The sequence below is a fragment of the Lonchura striata genome, chromosome 3, assembly GCF_050655825.1.
Source record: "Lonchura striata isolate lonStrDom1 chromosome 3, ASM5065582v1, whole genome shotgun sequence".
Taxonomy (NCBI): domain Eukaryota; kingdom Metazoa; phylum Chordata; class Aves; order Passeriformes; family Estrildidae; genus Lonchura; species Lonchura striata.
In genome coordinates this window covers 32,825,748-32,846,121 of record NC_140705.1, presented here as the reverse complement: position 1 = coordinate 32,846,121, position 20,374 = coordinate 32,825,748, and the positions used below count along the sequence as shown (strand labels likewise).

The window sequence follows — 20,374 nt, the reverse complement described above, 5'->3', positions numbered from 1 at the left end:
ATTCCAAAATGTCACATTATGGCAGTAAGATACAAAAGTTAGTAAAAGATACATACTGCCAAAATCTGTAAGCAACTGACAACAGGGTCAGAAATGAGATTTGCACACACTAAACAAAATTATCTTCTTCCTATTTTGTTGGTGAAAAATCCACTATCATGCTCTATTTTGCAACAAAGGAGCTGACTTTCTATTCTAGTTTTAGACAGAAGTTTTTAGACAGAAGTTTTAAAGATCAAACGGCAGATATGTCTTTCTTACTTGGTTTCACTTGTTCACAGGAGGCCTAATTATGCTTCATTTGGGCAAAAAAAGAAAATCCTACAAAAAATGCATTCTTCTAAACCACTCTGTTGCCCAAAGTAAAGGACACCTATTCTTCCTGGCAACTGGTAAGAACAGGAATTCTTCACAGGTTTATCACATATGTCATATGTGACAACACATGTCATATGTGACATACCAAACACTTTAGAAAAGCACTTCAAGTAATTTGGAAATTAGGAACAGCTGAAATATATATTTACATTTTAAGTCTCCCCCAGTTACTAAATCATATATCTGAAGAAACATGAATGTTTGAACTAGCAGTTGTAGCTCAAAGTGTTCTCAACAAGTCATTCTTTGACCTAAGATGATGCATTTTTCTTCTAAGAGCTTATTAGATCACAACTACACTTTCACCTCCTCTTCCCTAATATTCCTTCAGGAGAAAAGCCAGTTTACTACATTTCCATTTAACTCTCACTCTCACAGACTATAAATAGTATGTCAGGAGAACTGCTGAAGTACAAAGAAAAGATTACCATGGACAGAAATTCTTATAATCTGCACACTTACCAAATTTCAGGTTTGGAAGGAAAACTTTCTACTAAAACTTAGTAAATTCTGAAAGTTCACAGCATGAATAGAACATTAATAATGTTATTGTCAGGCTTACAGAATTTTGGATTAAAGAGGACCCAGAAAAACTCCATAGATACCTCTGCCTTCCTAAAGCAAAGAGTGATCACATTTTTAGCCCTCTACCACAGTTCAGATTTCCTGTCATTTGTGACAAACTAGCAGCCAACAAAAGCTAAGGAATAAAATAAAAATATTAAAATATGTTATGTAATTCTCTCCCTTTCTCAGGGAAGAAGTGGGAGGAGTTGGGGGAGGTTAATGCAAAGCTTTGGCTTTAGCATTGAATGCTGATAATCTTGCAAGTCATTTAATCTTCCCACAATGGAAGAGCAGCCAAGCAAGAATATGAACATGGAGAAGAACAGATTCTTTTCAGGTACACAGTGTCAAGTGAAAGAATGATGCAAAAATGTAAACAAATTATAAAAAAGAAAAAATCTATGACAGTAGACACATGGTGGAATATGATGTCCCAAGAGGTTGTAGAAGTTCCTGCCTTGGACATGTTCAAAACTCACCTGGACAAGACCCACAGACAAACTAAGCTCAACTGTATTGAGTACTGACTAGTTTGAAACAGATGACTTTCAAGGTCTTCTCCTTATAATCCTCTATGGTTTATTAACAGCCCCAAGCAGGTCTACATGCCAGAACTTTTTATGCTTGTCCTTTTTACCTGTCCAACTCATGACATTGATAAATAGTATTCATTCAGACCCACACTCTTAGGAAAACATTTTAAAAAGCTCATATCCCAGTGGCAGATTTTCTCACCAGAATTTCTTGTTTCTTTTCTAAGGGACTCATGCAGAATGAGTAGTTGTGATCTAATGAGCTCTTGGAAGGAAATCACATCATCTTGAGTAAGAGAATGACTTGTTGAGAGCACTTTGAGCTGGAACTGCTAGTTTAAACATTCATGCAGACTGCCCACTCCACACTGATATCTTCCTCATAATCTGCTCATACATCCAGTTGCAGCCTAAATAAAAAGAGAGCAGTGCCTAACTGGACAAAGCACTCAAATATTCCTCCAGCTATGATTAATAACATTCCTTTGTCAACTACAAAAAACTTTTACTGCATGAGAAGTACACTTGAAGAAAAGCATAACTGATACACAGTTTGATATAAGAAGCTATACCAGATGACCAAGTGCTTACTTGCAAAAATATGCCCCAAAATTGACATCTACCAAATACTTATATGTGGCTATAAGCAGAGGACAACACACCAGCTTAATTTACAAGGCTTAGGTCAGTTCCATGCATTTTCACATCGTCTGCAACATGACATGACAGAGAATCAACAGGAAACAGAGAACAGTTGTCAAAGCTATGTATTGCAACATGTTAATGAAAATTCTGCTGTAATAAGCTGCACACACAATCTGGATGACAAATCACGGAGTAGGCGAAAATGCCAAATACAAGTTACCTTCTGTCACATTCCTCAGTATCAGTAGTGTAGATGTATTTTATAGTAAATGTGAAAGCATGCTGGCTCTACCTGAAATTGTGAAGCAAGTATTCTCAACACAACAGCAAGGATTTCAGTAATGAAAACCATCTCACAAATCTCACTGGTAACCATGCCTGTCTCTTTATAACACAAAGCATGTGCAAAAGAAAATTTAATAAATTAGTCTATACTTGGTGCTTCCATCTAAGTGTGAAAACCCTGTGCCAGGTTTTGATGATTTAATGCTTCTGCAAATTAAAAAGAAAAAAGATCTTTTATAATAAATGACTAGCATGTTATATCAACCTGGTCACTGGAAGATGGCTCTGAATCAAGTCAAAATAAAATTAACCTGCACCTCAAAGTGCTTCTGCTGCAAATCTGGTTAAACAATTCCCAAACTTGGATAATAGACTTGATTTTTTTCACCCTTTTAGGCTTCAAGCAAATTACTTCCAAGAAAACTGAGAGTTTTCTTCCCTGTAATAAAGCCTGCAGAACCTTCTTAAATTGAAATTACCACCCTCTTACCACCAAACTCAGAGTTGAAAAAACAGACATATGGTATATATCCGCAGTTGATGAGTGGGATAAATAAACATAAAAATGAAATGCAGGACTAACCGAAGAAATTGAGAATCATTTAATTCCACCTAAGGAATTGCAAAGGCATAGAGATGTCTAAAAGAAAGTACGCAAAATGTGCTTGCAGACCTGGTATTAATACAGACTGCAAAGACTAGTTACACTCATCAATTCCATCTTGGGTCTTTAATACATGAAGTTTCATCCTCCTTGACATATCAAAATATTGTTTTTACATGATTCACTGCATGTATTTTCTGAAGTGGAAAATTCCATTTTTATGCAGTTCAGCAGCACATACTTTTTTGCCCAGCAATGTATCTTGAAATATCTTAAAAATGTGAGAACAGCTTTCTCTTTTTATTCTGCACTGAGTATCAAGTTATATATTAAAAAATATATTCCTTCTCTTTCCCTGAAACAGGTTTACAACATAGGAAAAGAAACATAATAAATATCAGCAAGCCCCAAATAAATAAAATACAATTTTCACACCAGGCACACTATCAGAACAATTAAAAAGGAAAGAAAAAAAAACAAACTAAAATAAAAGCTATGTAGCTCTGACAGTGACTGATTTATATAATTATCCCAGAGATACAAAAGGTGTAGAAAGTTTTTTTATCAAGTTTTCTTCTTTTTCTAAATGTAAATCTTCAAAAAAGAATTGGCTGTTTAAGATGAAAATGAACAAAATGTACTATTGTGTAATGAGTCTGGAACACATTCTCCAGATGTTACTGTTCAAAGACATTTATATAAATCAGAACAAATCCAGGTCTTGCCAAACTGTTCTGGAAGAACCAGGCAAGCAGGCTGCAGAATTCTCCACTTAAATCTATGCACAAAGAAATAACAATAACCAAACCCCAGGCTGTTTAAGTTTTACTCAATTTACTCAATAGTCATTTTGAACTCTGAATAAAATGTTCCACCCTTAGCTTATGTCCATGATGTCAAAAATTCTGAACTTCTTCCTTCTACCACACGCAATGTTTTAAGAAGGACCAGGACTTATGCCAAAGAAGCACCATGTTTCTCCAGCAAGCTTGTAGCCTCCTTTTGTAGCATCAAGACAACATTTTACTCTCTGCTTATTCAGTAAAGTCCTAACACTTATGCTACATTAAGCTGAGTTTTTCCTCCTCCTCATAATAGCCTACGGTTATGTTTTAAAAGAATGTGAAAGACACCATGATTGATTCAAAATTCCACATAAAAACCTCAGAGTGTCTTCCCATTTGCTGAATTAAGACCCAGCTAAATTAGTAGCTTTTGGGATGCAGAACACACTTCCTTAATATATTGTATTACAGTCCATCCAAATTGTGTTCTTGTACTTACCTTTGCTACTGTAACATTTGGGACCACAAGAACAACCAGAACAACCCAGAATTTCTATTGACAGATATCTGCTCCCTTACCAGTAACATTAAGTGTAGTCTACACAATAAAAAATGTCCTGAAATCACCAACAAAAATATTTACAATATAAACATTTTAAGGTAATTTATGTATTTTGGAGGCAAACTATCAGAATTTTTTTAAAAACAACCCTATACTATATCTACTTCTATTAGCTCAGCATCAAAAAGTTCTCCCATCATTTCATGCTACTAAAAGCCATCAGGACATTAAGCAGTTTTTGCAAGCGCATCCAAACTTCAGCCAACAAGCTTCACCAAATACCATAACAACATGGGGACAGCTCTATCTTCCCACCCATGTTTTCCTTTATAGGCTTTCACTTAAAACACAGAACTTGCTTTTAGGAGTTTTCTACAGCTACATCTCACAGAATAATATCGTGCTCAATACTTATCTTCAAAGGACTACTACTATTTTTTTAGAAAAGCTGGTGTCCCTTGGGCATAGCTAGGTACAGCCATCTCCTGGTCAAATAAACAAAGATTCATGAATTAGTTTACTGGACTATAAATAAATGATCCATTTACTGAGAATGAAGTGTTCCCTGAAAACTCACACAAGTGTTTACACCTTAGACACAAGATCTACAGAATAACAATCAGGGATTAGAGTGGATCAAGTGTTGTAAATAAACATTATTGCTGCACGACAAGATAGCATTATCATGGGATGTAACAGCTGTAAGCAGCCATGTTTTACTCAGTAAAATACAAGAGTAAAGTATCCGGTTTTGGATGCCCTATATCCTCCAGCTGCAGCAACCACCATTCAGAGAAACTGATCAATAAAGAAAAGCTTCAAATCATAACAATAATCCTGCACTGGGACCATGCATGTAGGAAAGCCAGAGAAACTTCACCCCTGAAGGCTAAAAACAGCCTTTGCCAGCTGATCTGTCCCAAAACATACCCTGTCCTTCAGAGAGAAAATTTTGTAAGGCAAACAAAAAGGAAAGAAAAACAAATATGGAAGAGATAAAATAATTTTTAAAGCATCAGCTGACTGCTAATGTGGCTAGGTCATCCTGACATAAGGAACATAAGGATACTATTTTCTTTCACAATTACAACTGTCGTTTTTATGTAGTTCAGTCATTTGCTTTTTGCTGAGTTTGAAATTTGCCACAGGGGAAATTTCTGATTCAATTCTCCCTATTCTCATAGGATTCAATACAAGTGTTACCTCTTCTCTTGATGTTCCTTTTTTGCATGTGATTTATCATTTTGCAAGAAAATATCCTGAACTGACTGAATAGACAGAAATTACTATTTACAATCTGCTTGCTATCTATTTCACACTTTCTTTAAAATATGGTTTGGAAGAAAATAATCCTAGTAACTATATTTACATTCCTAGCTGCATCAAAATAATAATAGTTATAATAATAGACATGAAGGATTATATATAAAACAATCCTGTAAGCTTGAAAATATTAGGGAAAAAAGAGAATTAAATTCCAAGTTATTTGTGCATTCCCCTTCCACTCTACATGACAAAACGGTAAAATGAGTAAGGAGAAAGAAAAATGAAGCTACTTATTACACATTTACTACTATCTGCATGTATTAATGTCTCTGGCCATGTATGTACCTCAGTATTACCTAAAAGGAAATGATCTGAGATTGATTTTGTTTTATCTTACGTACATATAGGAGTGACACAAGCTGCTCTTGCTGAGTTTCATTTTATCAAGCATCCACCCAGCAAAAAATCAATTAGTGGCTGCACAGCAGTAGATTAGAAAAAAACTTGGGGACTATGTCAGGCCACAAACTGACAGTCAACACTGCATTGCTAATAATGGCAGCAAACATCCCTCTAGAACATTTCAGCAATGTTACACAAAAACCTTGGGAAAAGCACTTTGTTCTAATTGACTGTGTTTGAGGGTATCATAAGCTGCTGTGGGCAGTACATCTCTGTGTGCACTGACATACAAAAAGAGGGAAACAGCAATAACAGAGACCAAACAGAACAGATAAATTAAAAGCCATGAGGCAAAAACTCTCCAATTGGTGATGGGGCATTAATCCAGAAAGGAAGAAACCTATCTTCCTCTTGTTCACTCTGCAATCACACAGAAGATCCCAAACAGTGACATATTAATCGCATGAGCAAAAGACAAATTCATTCCAAAACATCTCAAAAGAACAACTGCTAAAAAAAGCATTTCTGCTCTATCTCCAGAAAGGTCAGCCTTGGAATCTCAGTCAACTCTTTGTGGAGTAAGTTCAGAACTCCCGAGGGACACCATTAGACCAATTCTCTTATACTCTAGGCAAGCATTTGCTTCTGGTCGGAGATAGCACAGTGACATCCTCCTGGAACTGAGAGAATCTTTGAAATAAAAACTCCCATTCAAAGTATTCATATTCTACCTGCCTTTGCAAATAGTTGCAAGGCAATTAAAATGGCATTATTCAGGAATTCCCTACTGGAAAGTAAAAGACTCATTTACACTATTCTTTCAGTCAAAAATAATTTTCAATAGCTCAGAAACTTCGAAAACATTTCAGGCCTGCAAATACTGGGAATCTAACTTACACAGTCACCTAAACTCCCTTGATGGCAAACAGGAGGACATTCCATGACAAGGATTTGCAGGTTGCTGCACAATAGGGAATTTAGCAGAACCTCCAAAGATTTGCAAAATTCATCTGTAAAAGTGAACATATACACCCAAAAAAATTCAGCCCCTACTCAAGCACTGCTATGGGGAAAGACCTGCCAAGCTCACCTTTCTTCTGTTGGACTCTTAAAGTTCTGAGGAAGGACTGATCCTATTCCACATTCTCAAAACATCAAGCTCTGAAATAGTCAGAAAGCTCCTGATCCTTACCCTCACTAAGGACAATCTTTTGACATGGCAGCAAGTGCACACTAGATTCTCCCTTCAAGTGCAGGCCAGAATGGTATGAAAGAAAAATCACCACTGAGGTCAAATCACCACAGAGGCACTTACAGATAAGCTGTAGGTGTTTGGAGGATGGCAGAAAGAACATTAAAGGAAAGTATTATATATATATATATATATATATACACACACACACACCACTTCCCTGTTTATGTAATTTTCATTTCTTGGCCACAGGAGGATAGAAAAGTCTTTTTTTTTTTTTTTGAGTTGCACAAAAAACACCTGCCCTAGCATTCTTCTGAGTTACATCCCTTGTCATCACCATTTCTGCTATTCTTGTTTCTCAGTCTTCACTTCTGTCCACTTTCTCCACTTTTACCTTGTTTTTACCTCTGTTTTTTCCTCCCATTTCTTTACCTTCTATTATCTAATTCCTACCTCTGATCTCCTCTATATTTCTGTCATGTGGATTATACTGATCTTTACATGTTGAAATTTTATTTCACACTTCAGGCGGAGCAACAGGATATATACTCCCATTTCAAGATCATTGTTTCAAATCCATTTGCAGACTCAAAGACAAATGGACAGCATTTTTTCTGAAGGATTATAATAATAATGTACTCCCCTCTAAAAAAAAAAAATTAAAAATGTTTGCATGCATTACCTAGGCTATAGAAATACAGTAGGCAGTTTACATCACACTGCTCTAAGAACAGGAAACACCTCCAGAGTGCAGGACTATGGAACAGCAGGCATTCCTTATTTCAATAAAGATACTCTAGAGGTTAGAGGATGTAACTTCTGCAAAACAGTGAAAATCAAAAACTTGACAGAGGGTGATGGGGAAGAAGATAAAAAATAAAACATGAATATGCCTTCCAGTGTACCAGACCACAGAGAGGGGACAAAGGAAAAAAACTGTACAACATTTATCTCCCTTATCTGAAAGGGGCACTCTATATAAATATTTCAGAATGTCTACTCATTTTCAGAATTATACAGCAACAGATTTTTAAACATTCAACTCAATGCCAGAAAACTGGAATAATGTATTTCAGACCTTGACATAAGATGTATAGGAACAAACACGCTATCTTTAGTCATACCATCATGAAAATTAAACTACCACACACTGACTTATTTACATACAATTCATTAATTAAATATTTTTAAACATAATTCCTGGTAGCACATTAAAAATTCATCTGATCAAAAGCTTGCATTTATTTCCTTAAAAAGTCAAACTTCACTTACTAGTACAGGCCTCTGGCTATGTTTATACAATGTGACATTCCACTGCAAAAAAAAAAAAAAAAAAAAGCAGCTTTTATATTTAATGCCCAATTTCTTCTAATAGAAAAATTTCTTTTCTGTCTCTCCAGAGAGACTTCAGTAACATTCTGGACACCAGCCAACATCTCTATAATACTACCACTAAGTATTACTATATTAAGTTCCTCCTACTGTAATATTAGATTATATTTAGACCCTGACCTCTATAAAGTGCTTAAAAATGGACTATCAGTTTGTATCAAAATAACTTATAGGCACAGACTGCCACCTAGTGATTTTACTCATCTAAAATGAAAAAGAAACTAAACAAATGAAACAAAACTCAGTCTCTCTTCCAGGAGAGGATAGGAGGAAAAAAACCCATTCATTCTTTCATATTTTATATCAACATATAGAAATAATTTCATATTACATTACTTGCATCACCTATTATAATTTGGTGGTAAATTCAGGAGGGAGATGGGGAAAGAGTCACTAAGTGTATGTAATCTCCCTCCTAAGAGTCATCAGGTTGTTTGGTTGTCACTTCTATCTGGAATTCCTCCTTATTTTACAGGGAGTCTAGTATTTTATAAAACAAGCATTTCATCTAGAATTTATTTAATCTCTGAAACTACACTGATAGGCAGACACATCCCTCAAAATACTGTATTCTTTCAGTTTTTTTGCATTTTCAGTCTTTTCTGTTTCTCCTCAGCATTGTAACTATATTTTCAGTACATTCTTCAGTTCATTTTTGCCATTCCCTCTTCAGCCACTGCCTGTTTTCTACTGAATTTCACTATCAATGAAGAAAGAAGCTGACCAAACTGTGTCCTCTTATCTGCCTTATAAAACTGAATTCCCATTCTGTAAACGAGTCCTAAATTCAGGACCTTATCTTCAGACTCTCTTTCTGTTCAAACTTGTATTTCAGATATTGTCTTTCATTTACTTATGGGCACCTCAGCAGCATCATAAAGAACTTTTATTTTCCCTGTGTATTGGGTTTGTATGGCCAGGTTTTGATAGAAGGGAAAGGAGCTACAGGGGTGGCTTCTGTGAGAAACTGCCAGAAATCTCCCCTATGTCCAACACAGCCAATGTCAGTCAGCTTCAGGACAGACCCACCTCTGGCCAAGGATGAGCCTACCAGCAAGATCAGTAAATTAAAGAATGAAACAAAGCTATGGCATGGACTGGTGCAGCCCAAGGTGAGGTGGCTGTGCTGGTGCAGCCCATGGAGGTCCATGGGGGAGCAGAAATCCATCTACAGCCCCTCAAGGAACCACATCAGAGTAGGTGGATGTCCAAAAAAAAAAAAAGGTTGTAATCCCATGGGAAGACCTGCACCAGAGCAGAGCAGGCTTGTGGCAGGACCTGCAGTCCTGTGGAGAGAGGAGTTCATACTGGAGTAGCTTTGCTGGCAGAGTTTGTGACCCTATGTGGGACCTATGCTGAAGCAGCCTGTTCTGAAGGAACAAGGGCACCTTGTGAAAAGGGCCCACACTGGAGCAGTTCATGAAGAGCTGCAGCACAGAGGAAGGAGTCATGCTAGAGAAGTTTATGGAGAACTGTCTCCTGTGGGAGGAACTCCACGTTACAACAGGGAAAGCACTCCTCTCCATGAGGAAGAAGCAATGGCAGAGACAACAAGTGATGAACCGGCCATAACTCCAATTCTCTGTCTCCCTGTGCCACTGGGTGGAAGGAGGAGGCAGAGAATCAAGAGTGGAGTTAAGCCCAGAAAGGAGGGAGGGGTAGAGGGAATGTGTTTTTAAGATGACTTTTACTTCTCATTATCCTACTCTGATTTTGATCGATAATAAATCCAACCGATTTCTGTAAGTCAAGTCCATTTTGCCCATGGCAGTAATCAGTTTGTGACCTCTTCATATCCTTGTAGCAACTCAAGAGCCTCTCATTACATTTTCTCTCCTGCATCCACTTGAGCGGAGTGCTAGAGCAGCTTTGGTGGGTACTGGCCTCCAGCCAGGGTCAAACCACCACATCAAGTCGTGCCTTCTCCACCTCCTTCTCTCTTAATCACTATTAACTAGACCTAAACACCAGAATCTGTACAACAAACTTTTTATTAATGTATGAAAACAGTGAAAAGCTACTCAAATTTTTCCTTCTCTTCTAGCTGACAACACTTTTCCTCTAGCAAGTATGATCTTTGCAATAGTATGAATGAATGCAGAGACACCTTCTTACCTTATCAATCTGATCTCACCAGCACTTTATATATTCACCCATTTTACTTTATAATCACCTGAAACAAGAACACTTACTTTTTCTTCATCAAACCTATCCTCTTATTCACCCTGAAGAGGTCAGTACCCTTTTTGAGTAAATGGCAATACTAGTTTCATTAATCCTTGTTCAATGCATATAAGTACAATTGTACTTCATATAAATACAATTCTTATGTTCCCTCTTATATTTTAAAGGGGTTCTTTCCAAATATTCCTGATGTCACATCATAGCGTCCTCAAAAATCTCATTTAAAACCTTTGTTATAATACCCATGCAATAAACCTGACTCTAGCTAGGCTGCTGATGTGCTGTGACTGCTGGTTATCATCCAGATTAGCACAGTGCAAACAGTCCTTTGCACTCCCTCAACAAACCCCCAGTGCTCTGTCAGGGCAGTCAGGGCCATCATAGAGTCTCTGAACAGCACTGGCACATTGGAATATTCTACCAATAAGATGCTACTACAAAGATTATTTAACCTCTTTCCTTTGTTCCAGTATTATATGACTGTCTTACATCAAAAAAGCCCATCAAATGACCCTCAAAGCACCACCCTAACAATATAAAGTTTGTCCCTTCTGTCTTTTAAACTAAAACCCAAGAAGGTCCCTTACGCAACCATCTGCTCCTGTTACTTACTTCCCAAATAACATCTGTTGCCTATGTTTCCAGCATCTGGTTGCTGTCTCAGAGGCCTGGTTTTCACGTGGAGTCTAGTACGCACAGTCAACATATCACACCAGCTACAGAAATGTAAGTCAGTCTCAACAAGCAACACTAAAGATCACAGCTAACAGAAGTTCTATGCAAATTATTTGAACATTAACATGTAAACTAGAGAGCAAGAACACAAGACAATTGAAGCAGAGAACTAAATATGGTTGTGTTTCTGAAACTTCTTAGAAGTATAGTCTTTGTCCTGTCCCTTTTTTAGTTTACTCAAAAAAAAGGTGGAAGTTTGTTCTCCAAGATGGCTGTAACACATCATTATTATCGTTAAGTAAATTTAATCACTTGCTTCAAAAGGTCCAAGTCATCTCTGTACCTTGAAGAAAGTAAGCTGCTGAAACTTAATATGTTATAACCTCTTCTTCTCTGTAATAGCCCAGTGGGGGAGTAGCAATTGCCAAATTAAAAGCTGTATCATGTTACTGTCTCCACAACCAGCTTTCAAGACCTGTAAAATGCTCTACACTAATTAGCCTGCATACATGAAACATTGATTTTACGGTTTTTTAGCATTCCAGTAACAACACTTCTCACAGCAAAATGGGTGAAAAAAAAAAGAGCAGAGATGTTAATATGAAACTGATGTCAGATTTATAAATTATATAAACTTACCATACTTGTCTCGCAAGCCAACTGTACATCTGAAGACTCCACCAAAGGCCACGTCTTCACCAAATATAACTGAAAATAAGAACAGTAGGGGAGGCTAACATTACTCCAATACATCTTACTTTTAAATAATTATGTTTCAAAAGCTTTTATATGAGACACTGACAAAAGTAACTCCTAACATTTCATTCCACTTCAAGATTTATCTAGATCTAAACATTTCTCATGCATGGCCAGAAAATAACAAATGAAGAATCAAGGTTAATTAGGAATCAGAACACTAACACAGCTGTCTCAAAACAGAATTAATGAAAATTATTCTGTTAGGCTTTCATCAGCTATTTACTTTTTTGATATATCCTATAGTAACATAGTGTCTAAAACTAAATGAGTAAAATTCCAAAAAGCAATTACACTCAGTCACAAGTGAGTCACTGAAATTAAGCCTTCTGCTTCAACTGGTAACCATTTTCATTCTCCATCCACAGATTTCAATAAATATAATGTTTTGAAAACCATCAAATTGAAGTTTTTTTCAAAATGTCAATCCAATATGTCAAGTCTTCTCCAAACATACTTGCCAGACTTCAAAGCAGTCTGAAGAGTGACTTCAAAGGAACTCCTCTACAGAAAGGATGACTATTTAATAACTAGGACAATTCTCAGTATTTAACACTACTATTCTTGTAGTCAATAAAGTTTTATCATGAAAAGTATTTGCCTTTAAAACTTAGCTTCATATTAACTAATCTGTTTGTGTTTTTTTCTTTGAATTTTCTTAAAACAGTTTTGTTACCCATTATCTGTTTCACAGAAACAACTATTGCCCATTTCAAATTTCTAAGCATGTAAGATGTGCATCAATATCACTAATAGCTGTTTGCATGAACCAGGGTCAGTTTTGATTATTCCACAATTCTTCAATATTCTATACATTCTAAAGGACACAAAATAATAAGTTAACCTTCTTGCCTTTCAAATACTATTCTTAATGAAATAAAATTAATTTCTGATTGGAATCACTAAAAGGGATTAACATACTTGTGCTAATCACATCAGTGACACTACTTAAAAAATATAAATTCTATAAAGATGTAAAATGAATGCACTCATGGAATGTATGATTGAACTATGTCCCTAAATCACTTCTCTCATTTTTAACAATAATTTGAGTGGGGTTTTACGTACTTAAAATCTTTGCAAGTTCATTCTGTTACCATATGGCTCCTTACTTTAGAGCCAGCTGGCATCTACAAAAAATCTTCCCATTTAATGCTGATATCCACAAACTTGAATGGATTTACTCATTCAGTTCAGCCACTGAAATGTATTTTCCTGGAGACATTCTAATACTCATCAACACAAGTATGAGGATTTCCACATTTAAACAACAATTGCTCAATTCCTATACAACTAAAAACATATGAAATACATGTTTTCCATTGTGAAAAATCCTAATTAATTCAGTAAGTGCAGTGATTCTGAGAACTCATATCTGGACTGTAGAACTCCAACATGGTCTTGCTTTACAAAAACTACACCCTGCAAAGCTGAGGAGCAAGACTGGAACCTTAGAGCAACTGGTTCTCTAAAGGCTCAAGATTATATATGAGTCTAGGCTCCTGATGGACTAACATTCTACTTGCTTTTATACGTCTGATTCTACAGAAATGGTAATAAAATCTTTTATTGGCCCTAATTTACCCTAAATTGTGTAAATTTAATCTAATCGAGGTGCATCTAAAACAGCTGAGATTGAGAGGGAATGTACACAGGCACAGTACTGGACAGACAAGATGGAATTTGTCCCAACAGATTAGACAATTAGTCAAACTTTAGGTTGAGCAGTGATTCAAGCAGTGCCAAAAAGGGCTACTAACAAACTAAAAAGAAAACCCAAAATTACACAAGATTATGCAGCCTTAGCAGGTGTGTTCATGGCATGAAGCATCTCTGAATGGCCATCATCATGCCTTTATTAGGACACCAGAAGCAAAAGGCCTCCCACTGTATACAAGAATTAAAAGTGGAGTAAATATCTTTGTGTAATAGTTTACGATAAGCCTTTTAAATCCTGCTATTATGAAGTAGCATATTCCAAGTCATGGGTTATCCAGACCACAAAAGCCTAGCAAATCTTACGCTTAACAATGAACAGAAATAAGTAAACCTATAAATTCATTTTGGAGAGTAGGGAAGAAAGCAGAATGTAGAGAGGAATATATGGTCTCTAAAAACGTACCAGTTTTAGGGAACAGAAAGTTTAAGAAATGTAAAAGTAATGTTTACATTTTTAAAACTCCTACTAGTGGGACTCGAGCTGCCCTCAAGGACAGTTCTCCTCAGTAATACTTTAAACATGTTAAAGAATGTATCTTCTGTCCTCACTTTCAAGTGAAATACACAGAGCTAATGCAGAAGATACAACTACATTTTAGACCATATAATCCATTAGTAATCTGTTAATGCAACACATTTTTAAGATTTGAGATCAAAGTGAAGTAATAACTTATCAGCAAACTTTACAGGGCATGAGAAATACATTAAATATTGTACACAGGCAAACCAAAACACAATTTATATAAAACAAAATACACTAACAAGTATAAAGTACCTGCAGTTGGATCTTTGGCTAAAGCATTGTCCAAGGCACTTGTTATGGACTGGAAGAGATTCATCTTCTGAGTTTGCCCTGTGTGAAAGTGATCATTCCGCAATTTAATTTGGTTCAAAACGTGAAGTACATTAGAAAACACTGGTGCAAACATGTCTAAAAATTTAACCATCAAAAACAAGATTCCTGTTAGGAATACCCAAGATTCATTTGTTGAATAAACTTAAATTATAGGATAGATGGGATTGAGCATTGTATACTTGGCCTTCCCAAGGACTATAATTCCACTTCCAATTTTTTTTTTTTTTTTTTCAAAAATCTATGCTCTTGCCTACAGCAAATGAAGCTTTGCAAAGCTCAGTCAAGCACTGGGAAGAATGTCTTCCTTTCCAAAAGAAGAAACCAACATATCACCATTTTGAGGACTGGGATCTTCCCTCCCCCCCAAAAAATTCACTGACATTTACTTTATCATTCTTTAATCACATTTTTTAAGCTCCAGCCTTTCCCATTTACAGACATCTATTATTATCAGAAAATTTCAAGACCACTGGCCTGCTCTCTGCACTGCAGTTAGTAAGTGTCTGAAGTTTCAAATTCATACTTCAAAGAAAGAAACTTGGTGCTGAAGCAAAGTAAGTTGTTTAATTTAGAACAATGCTACCAGAATGCCCTTCTTCCTTCCTGCACTTTTGTGAAAAACAAGGAGACCTGAAAGCAAAGATGGACCAAAACAGTAGCCTAGTCCTCACTACAATGAGCAATTCAGATTCTCCAAGCAAATAAAATAATTCTTAAAAGAAACCAAGTAAGAAATTGCTTGGCTGCTCTTTAATTTGGTAGCTCTTTAACTGGCAAAATCTCTTAAGTCATGACTAGAATCTACAGTCCAGGAGAATGCCACCTCCAGCACACACAGTGTGCTAAATAAATAAATAAGATAATTAGATGAAGATCCCACATGAACTAATAGGTGTTAGAATTCAGAAAGGTGAACTACATCCTTTTCCCAGTAGTTACAGTACCTCTCAACAAACATTCAGCTTCCCTTTCTTCTAAATCATTAATTAATGTTAGTATTTTTTTGTTGAAGACTAGTGCCATGCTACATCTGAGCAGCTGCATTCCTACACATTCCTGTGCTTGGTAACTTGACTTGTTATACTTTACATGGCCCTTCAAGGAGAGGAAAATACTGAAAAGAAAATGTTATGAGAACTGTTCCGGTTATACAAAAGCCCTAATGAACAAAACTTACAAAAAGAGAATAAAAGCTCGGGAATGGCAGCTGTTTCCCTCTTTCCCTAGCCATCCATCCACATTAGTACTTAGGTTATCTTTTCTACAAGATAACATCCTTCCAGTATTGTATATAAATAAATGGGTATTACGATAGTTCTAACCTGCTTCTCTTGCTTATAACACAGGCCTTCATATAAACCCCACAGAGGAAAGGGGGAACTAATTGTATCTTTTAGATTTGACCTATGAAGTTGGAAAAGCAATATCTCAACAATATCAGGAGCAGTATTGCTATAATTTTATTTCACTTCCACTGCTTTTCCACAGAATTTTGAAGTGTATTTTAAGTCACAGGGAATTAACTTTCTACTAATTAATGGCATGCCACCCCAGAGCTTCTTCGCATGACCTCAAGCAGGGACCTGCCATACACAAGCTTCACTATGTGGGACCTTGGTCGCCTGTTTATCTTTATCATTAGCAGAAACTCTGTTTCTGTTGATCATGATCAAGATACAACAACAAGGTATCCAACCAAGTAACAAGGTTTCTAGAGGATAGTTAGGTTCAGGTTCACGTGATAGAAGCAGCTGTTCTGCAGCCAGCAGGCTTCTTTCAGAACTTGGCACTAGCCATTTGGAGGGACACATCCCAAAAATAAAAGTCAAACACCATGCGCTGCTCATTTCCAAGTTATCTGTGTTTAGTCTCAACCATGTGACCACGAGGATGACCTCCAATCTTTCAGCAGACAGCAGTCTTTATTCATCATATGTTTGTTATCACACTCATGACCTAAGCATGCAACACAAAAACCAGGACAGATGTCAAGTCAGTAAGTTACTTCTAGAAGCTCCTGGTAGAGGACAGGGGCCGAGGATGGCCGTGCAGGTTTGAGCACACGATGGGCCCACCTACCGCAGCTCTGGCTCTGACAGCCCAAAACACTTCGCCACCCCACCGCCGAGGCGGCCTGCGGCCCCACCAGCGGCCCACAAGGGCATTCCCACCCACAGCCCAGGATTCCTGCGGAAAACCCCCGGCTGGGAGTGCCGAGGACGCAGCGGGGTCACGCGACCGTGCGGATGCCTGCGCCGCCCGGGGCCGGCCCGCAGCGCCCCGGCGGGCCCCCGGCGGGCCCTGCCTGCCCGCTGCCATCCCGGACCGGGCTGCTGGCGGCCCCGCCTAAGGAGGCACGGCGACAGGGCGGACCCGGCGGCAGAGAGAGGTTGAGACCGGCCCGCGGGGTGGACCCCGGCCAGCCGCGCTCTCACCGTACTCTCTGGGCGCCGGGTCTGGCTGGAAAGCGAAGTGCGCGGCGGTGCGGCGGGGCGCGCCCGGCAGCGGGGCCGGGCGGCCCCAGAGCCCGGCGGGGAGCGCCGCGCGCAGCGCCCGCCCCGCCGCCGCCATCGCTGCCATGCCGGCCCGGCGCCGCCAGCGCCTACTAACGAGGCGGGGTCCCGGGCCGGCCTCCCATTGGCCAGCGCCGCCGGGGCACGGACCAATCAGCGGCGGCTCCGCAGTGGGTGGAGGAGAGGGAGGGAGGGAGGGTTCCTGCCTGCGCGGGGGGCGCGCGGCCTGGGGCGCGTGCGGGTGAGCGCGGGGCGCGCGGGAGGCGGGAGCGCGCCTTGAGGGCGGGAGCGCGCTTTGAGGGCGGGAGCGCGCTTTGAGGGCGGGAGCGCGCTGCTGCCGTGCGCCCCCACAGCTACAGGGACAGGGACAGCCACGAGCCACGGCCGCGACCACAGCCACAGCCACAGCCATAGCCGCAGTCATAGGCACAGCCACAGGAGGCTTTGCCTAGGTACTGTCACCGTCGCAGCTGAAACCAAAGGCTTCCCCTCTCCCCTTAAACTTTTCTCTTTTCTTCCACTGCAGGGGTTGTCGTGTCACCACCCCAGAGTCGACAAATCACAGACTGGTTTGATGATGATCTGGTTCCAGCAGACTTGCCAGTGGCAGGGACACCTTTCAGTAGGCAAGGTTGCTCAGAGCCCATCCGACCTGGCCTTGAACACTTTCAGGGATGGAGTATCCACAGCTTCTCTGGGCAACCTTTTCCAATGCCTCACCATTCTTGCAGTAAAGAATTATTCACCAAATATCCAATCTAAATCTGTATTCTTCCAGTTTGAATCCATTCTCCCTTTTCCTGTCACTACATGTCCTTGTAAAACTCTCTATCTTTCTTCTAGGCTCCCTTCATAAATATCTGAAATCCTCAAATTCTACCCCAGCAGCTGCCCCAGAAGGGTGAAAGGAATTCACAGACCTGCAGATATTACCTGTTCCACTCTGTCTCTCAAAATCTCTCTTGACTGTCCATCCTGGCTTTCAGTCTGCCTTGCTTTAACTTAATTTTTTCTGAGGGCTTTTCTTTGAAACACTCTTGCTCAGACCTTTGGTACATTATTTTATTGAAATTATGATCTTTCATATGCACATATTTTCTTTGTCAGCTTTTATAAAAACATTCTTTCTAATGTTCTCCTCATCAAAGTATGACAACCTCACATTACTTCCATCATCCAGGTGAATCTTCTTGGTCTACTTGGTCTACTTTTGCAGCCTCCATTTCTTCCTCTGTTTACCCATCCTTGTTGCATTTCAGCTGTCTCCAGGTCAATCCTTTCCCCCTTTCCCTTTTGTCAGTGTTTCACATCTTGTCCCTGTGCATGCCTCTTCATCAAGCCCTGTCATGCAGCCTCCAATGCATGTGACAAGTTGTTTTAAGTTGTTTAAGTTGTTCTTCCCTGTCTGTTTTGATATTATCTGTAAGGCAAACCATACTGGCTAGCATTTTTTACTTTGCTCCAAGAACTCTAACTCAGTACTGTGCCTCAAAGAAAAAGGCTAGAAATTAGAATTACATATAAATGGCATCACCTCTTGCAAGTGAGAGGGCTCATATGTAACCCTGTATGAACAGGGCCTAGTTTAAACACTGGAATGATAGATTTCCTGTCTAACATAAAATATGTATAGCTGTGATGATTAGATTTTTTTTCCTATCTGAGTTCCAAGCCATTACTGAATATTCCTGTAATGACCACAGTTCAATTTCATTGAAGACTATTGCTTCATTATGTATTTTGTGAAAACATATTTTCTCATGTTGATTTAGAATTTCTTAATCATTAAGATTTGTGCAAAATAAAAGGCTTACTCTTCCTGCTAACTGAGGAGACCATCTACTTGCTCTTCAACACACCCTTTATCCTTAGAGACTGCTGAAAAAGCATTCAAATTTTGAGTGATTGGTCATGGGATCAAAGTTTGAACATATCCCAGTACATCCCAGGGAAACAAGACACTATCTAAATTTCTAAAGGGGGTGAGAATTTTAACGAACAATAGAATGCCATCTTTGCAATGAACAAGGAGTATAAATGTCAAAAGTTGAGGTTGCTTCCAACTTCAACTGAAGGCAATACATAGATGTTTGATAAAGTTTAGGACCTGGAAAACATAATAATATAATAACCACCAAGTGATACATAATCATGTAATATGTATTGCTAATAGTGGAAAATATCCACGTTTACTATTCAAATATTTGTGTTTCTTTCAGAAAACAATGTATCTGAGTAGGAGGAATTTAGCTATATTTCACATCATTGTGGCAAGATCTGCAAAACTTAAAAATGGAGAGCAATAGTATAGAAAGGAATTATTTTACATGTGAGTCTGACATCTATTACTAATGTATCACTTACTGTGAATTGCTAAACTCATACTATAAACTGTAAGGTATATTCTGCTTATGTACAGTTAGTAGATGCCATGCTGGGACTCTTGTCTCCTATACCTGGTGATACATGGAATTTGAAAAGGAAAAGTATGCTCATGTGGCCCAGTATCTTACACAGGAAGTTACAGCATTTATGATGGAACAGTGGAAAGAAGAAATATCTGCAGTAAGATGTTCACCTCATAGGTGAAAGGGAAAAAAAATATCTGGAAATAGATACTAACACCTGCATTGTTGTTGCCTTTTGAGTACAAAAAATGGTTTGTCCACATGGCCTTGGATATTTGCACTGGTAATATAAATAAATAAATAAATAAATAAATCTTTTTTAACGGGCCAATCAAAGAGGTTTATCCAAATGTACACTGGCTGAACAATGTTTTAGTGGAGTTTAGTCCCAGCATTTATGTCTTTCCAGCTCTGATGGGGTAATAATTATATCCATGTTGTTCCTGATATATGCTTAGATATTCCAGCAACTTCAATTACATTTTGAATACATTTTTCTCTTTTGGAAGTTGTTCAGTCACTTGGGGCCACTTCTGTTAAATCTGTACAGCAGACATTAAGAGCTGAAATCAACTACATTCCCCATCTGTGTGTATTAGTCATTTTGCACATCCTTAGTATTGTTGACAGCCATTAAAAAACTCTGGCA

The 20,374-nt window shown here is 38.5% G+C and overlaps 1 protein-coding gene across 1 annotated transcript in view; it reads right to left on the bottom strand.

Moving 5' to 3' along the window:
- BCKDHB (branched chain keto acid dehydrogenase E1 subunit beta) overlaps positions 1 to 17,399 on the bottom strand; it is a 108,683-nt gene extending 91,284 nt beyond the window's left edge. The window contains exons 1-3 of the mRNA XM_021541604.4: positions 17,240 to 17,399; positions 14,724 to 14,801; positions 12,113 to 12,181 (exon numbers count right to left, since the gene is read on the bottom strand). Of these exons, the coding sequence (XP_021397279.2) occupies positions 12,113 to 12,181; positions 14,724 to 14,801; positions 17,240 to 17,384 (292 nt within the window). The 5' untranslated portion in view covers positions 17,385 to 17,399. The remainder of the gene's footprint in view (positions 1 to 12,112; positions 12,182 to 14,723; positions 14,802 to 17,239) is intronic.
- Positions 17,400 to 20,374: the final 2,975 nt, after the last annotated feature.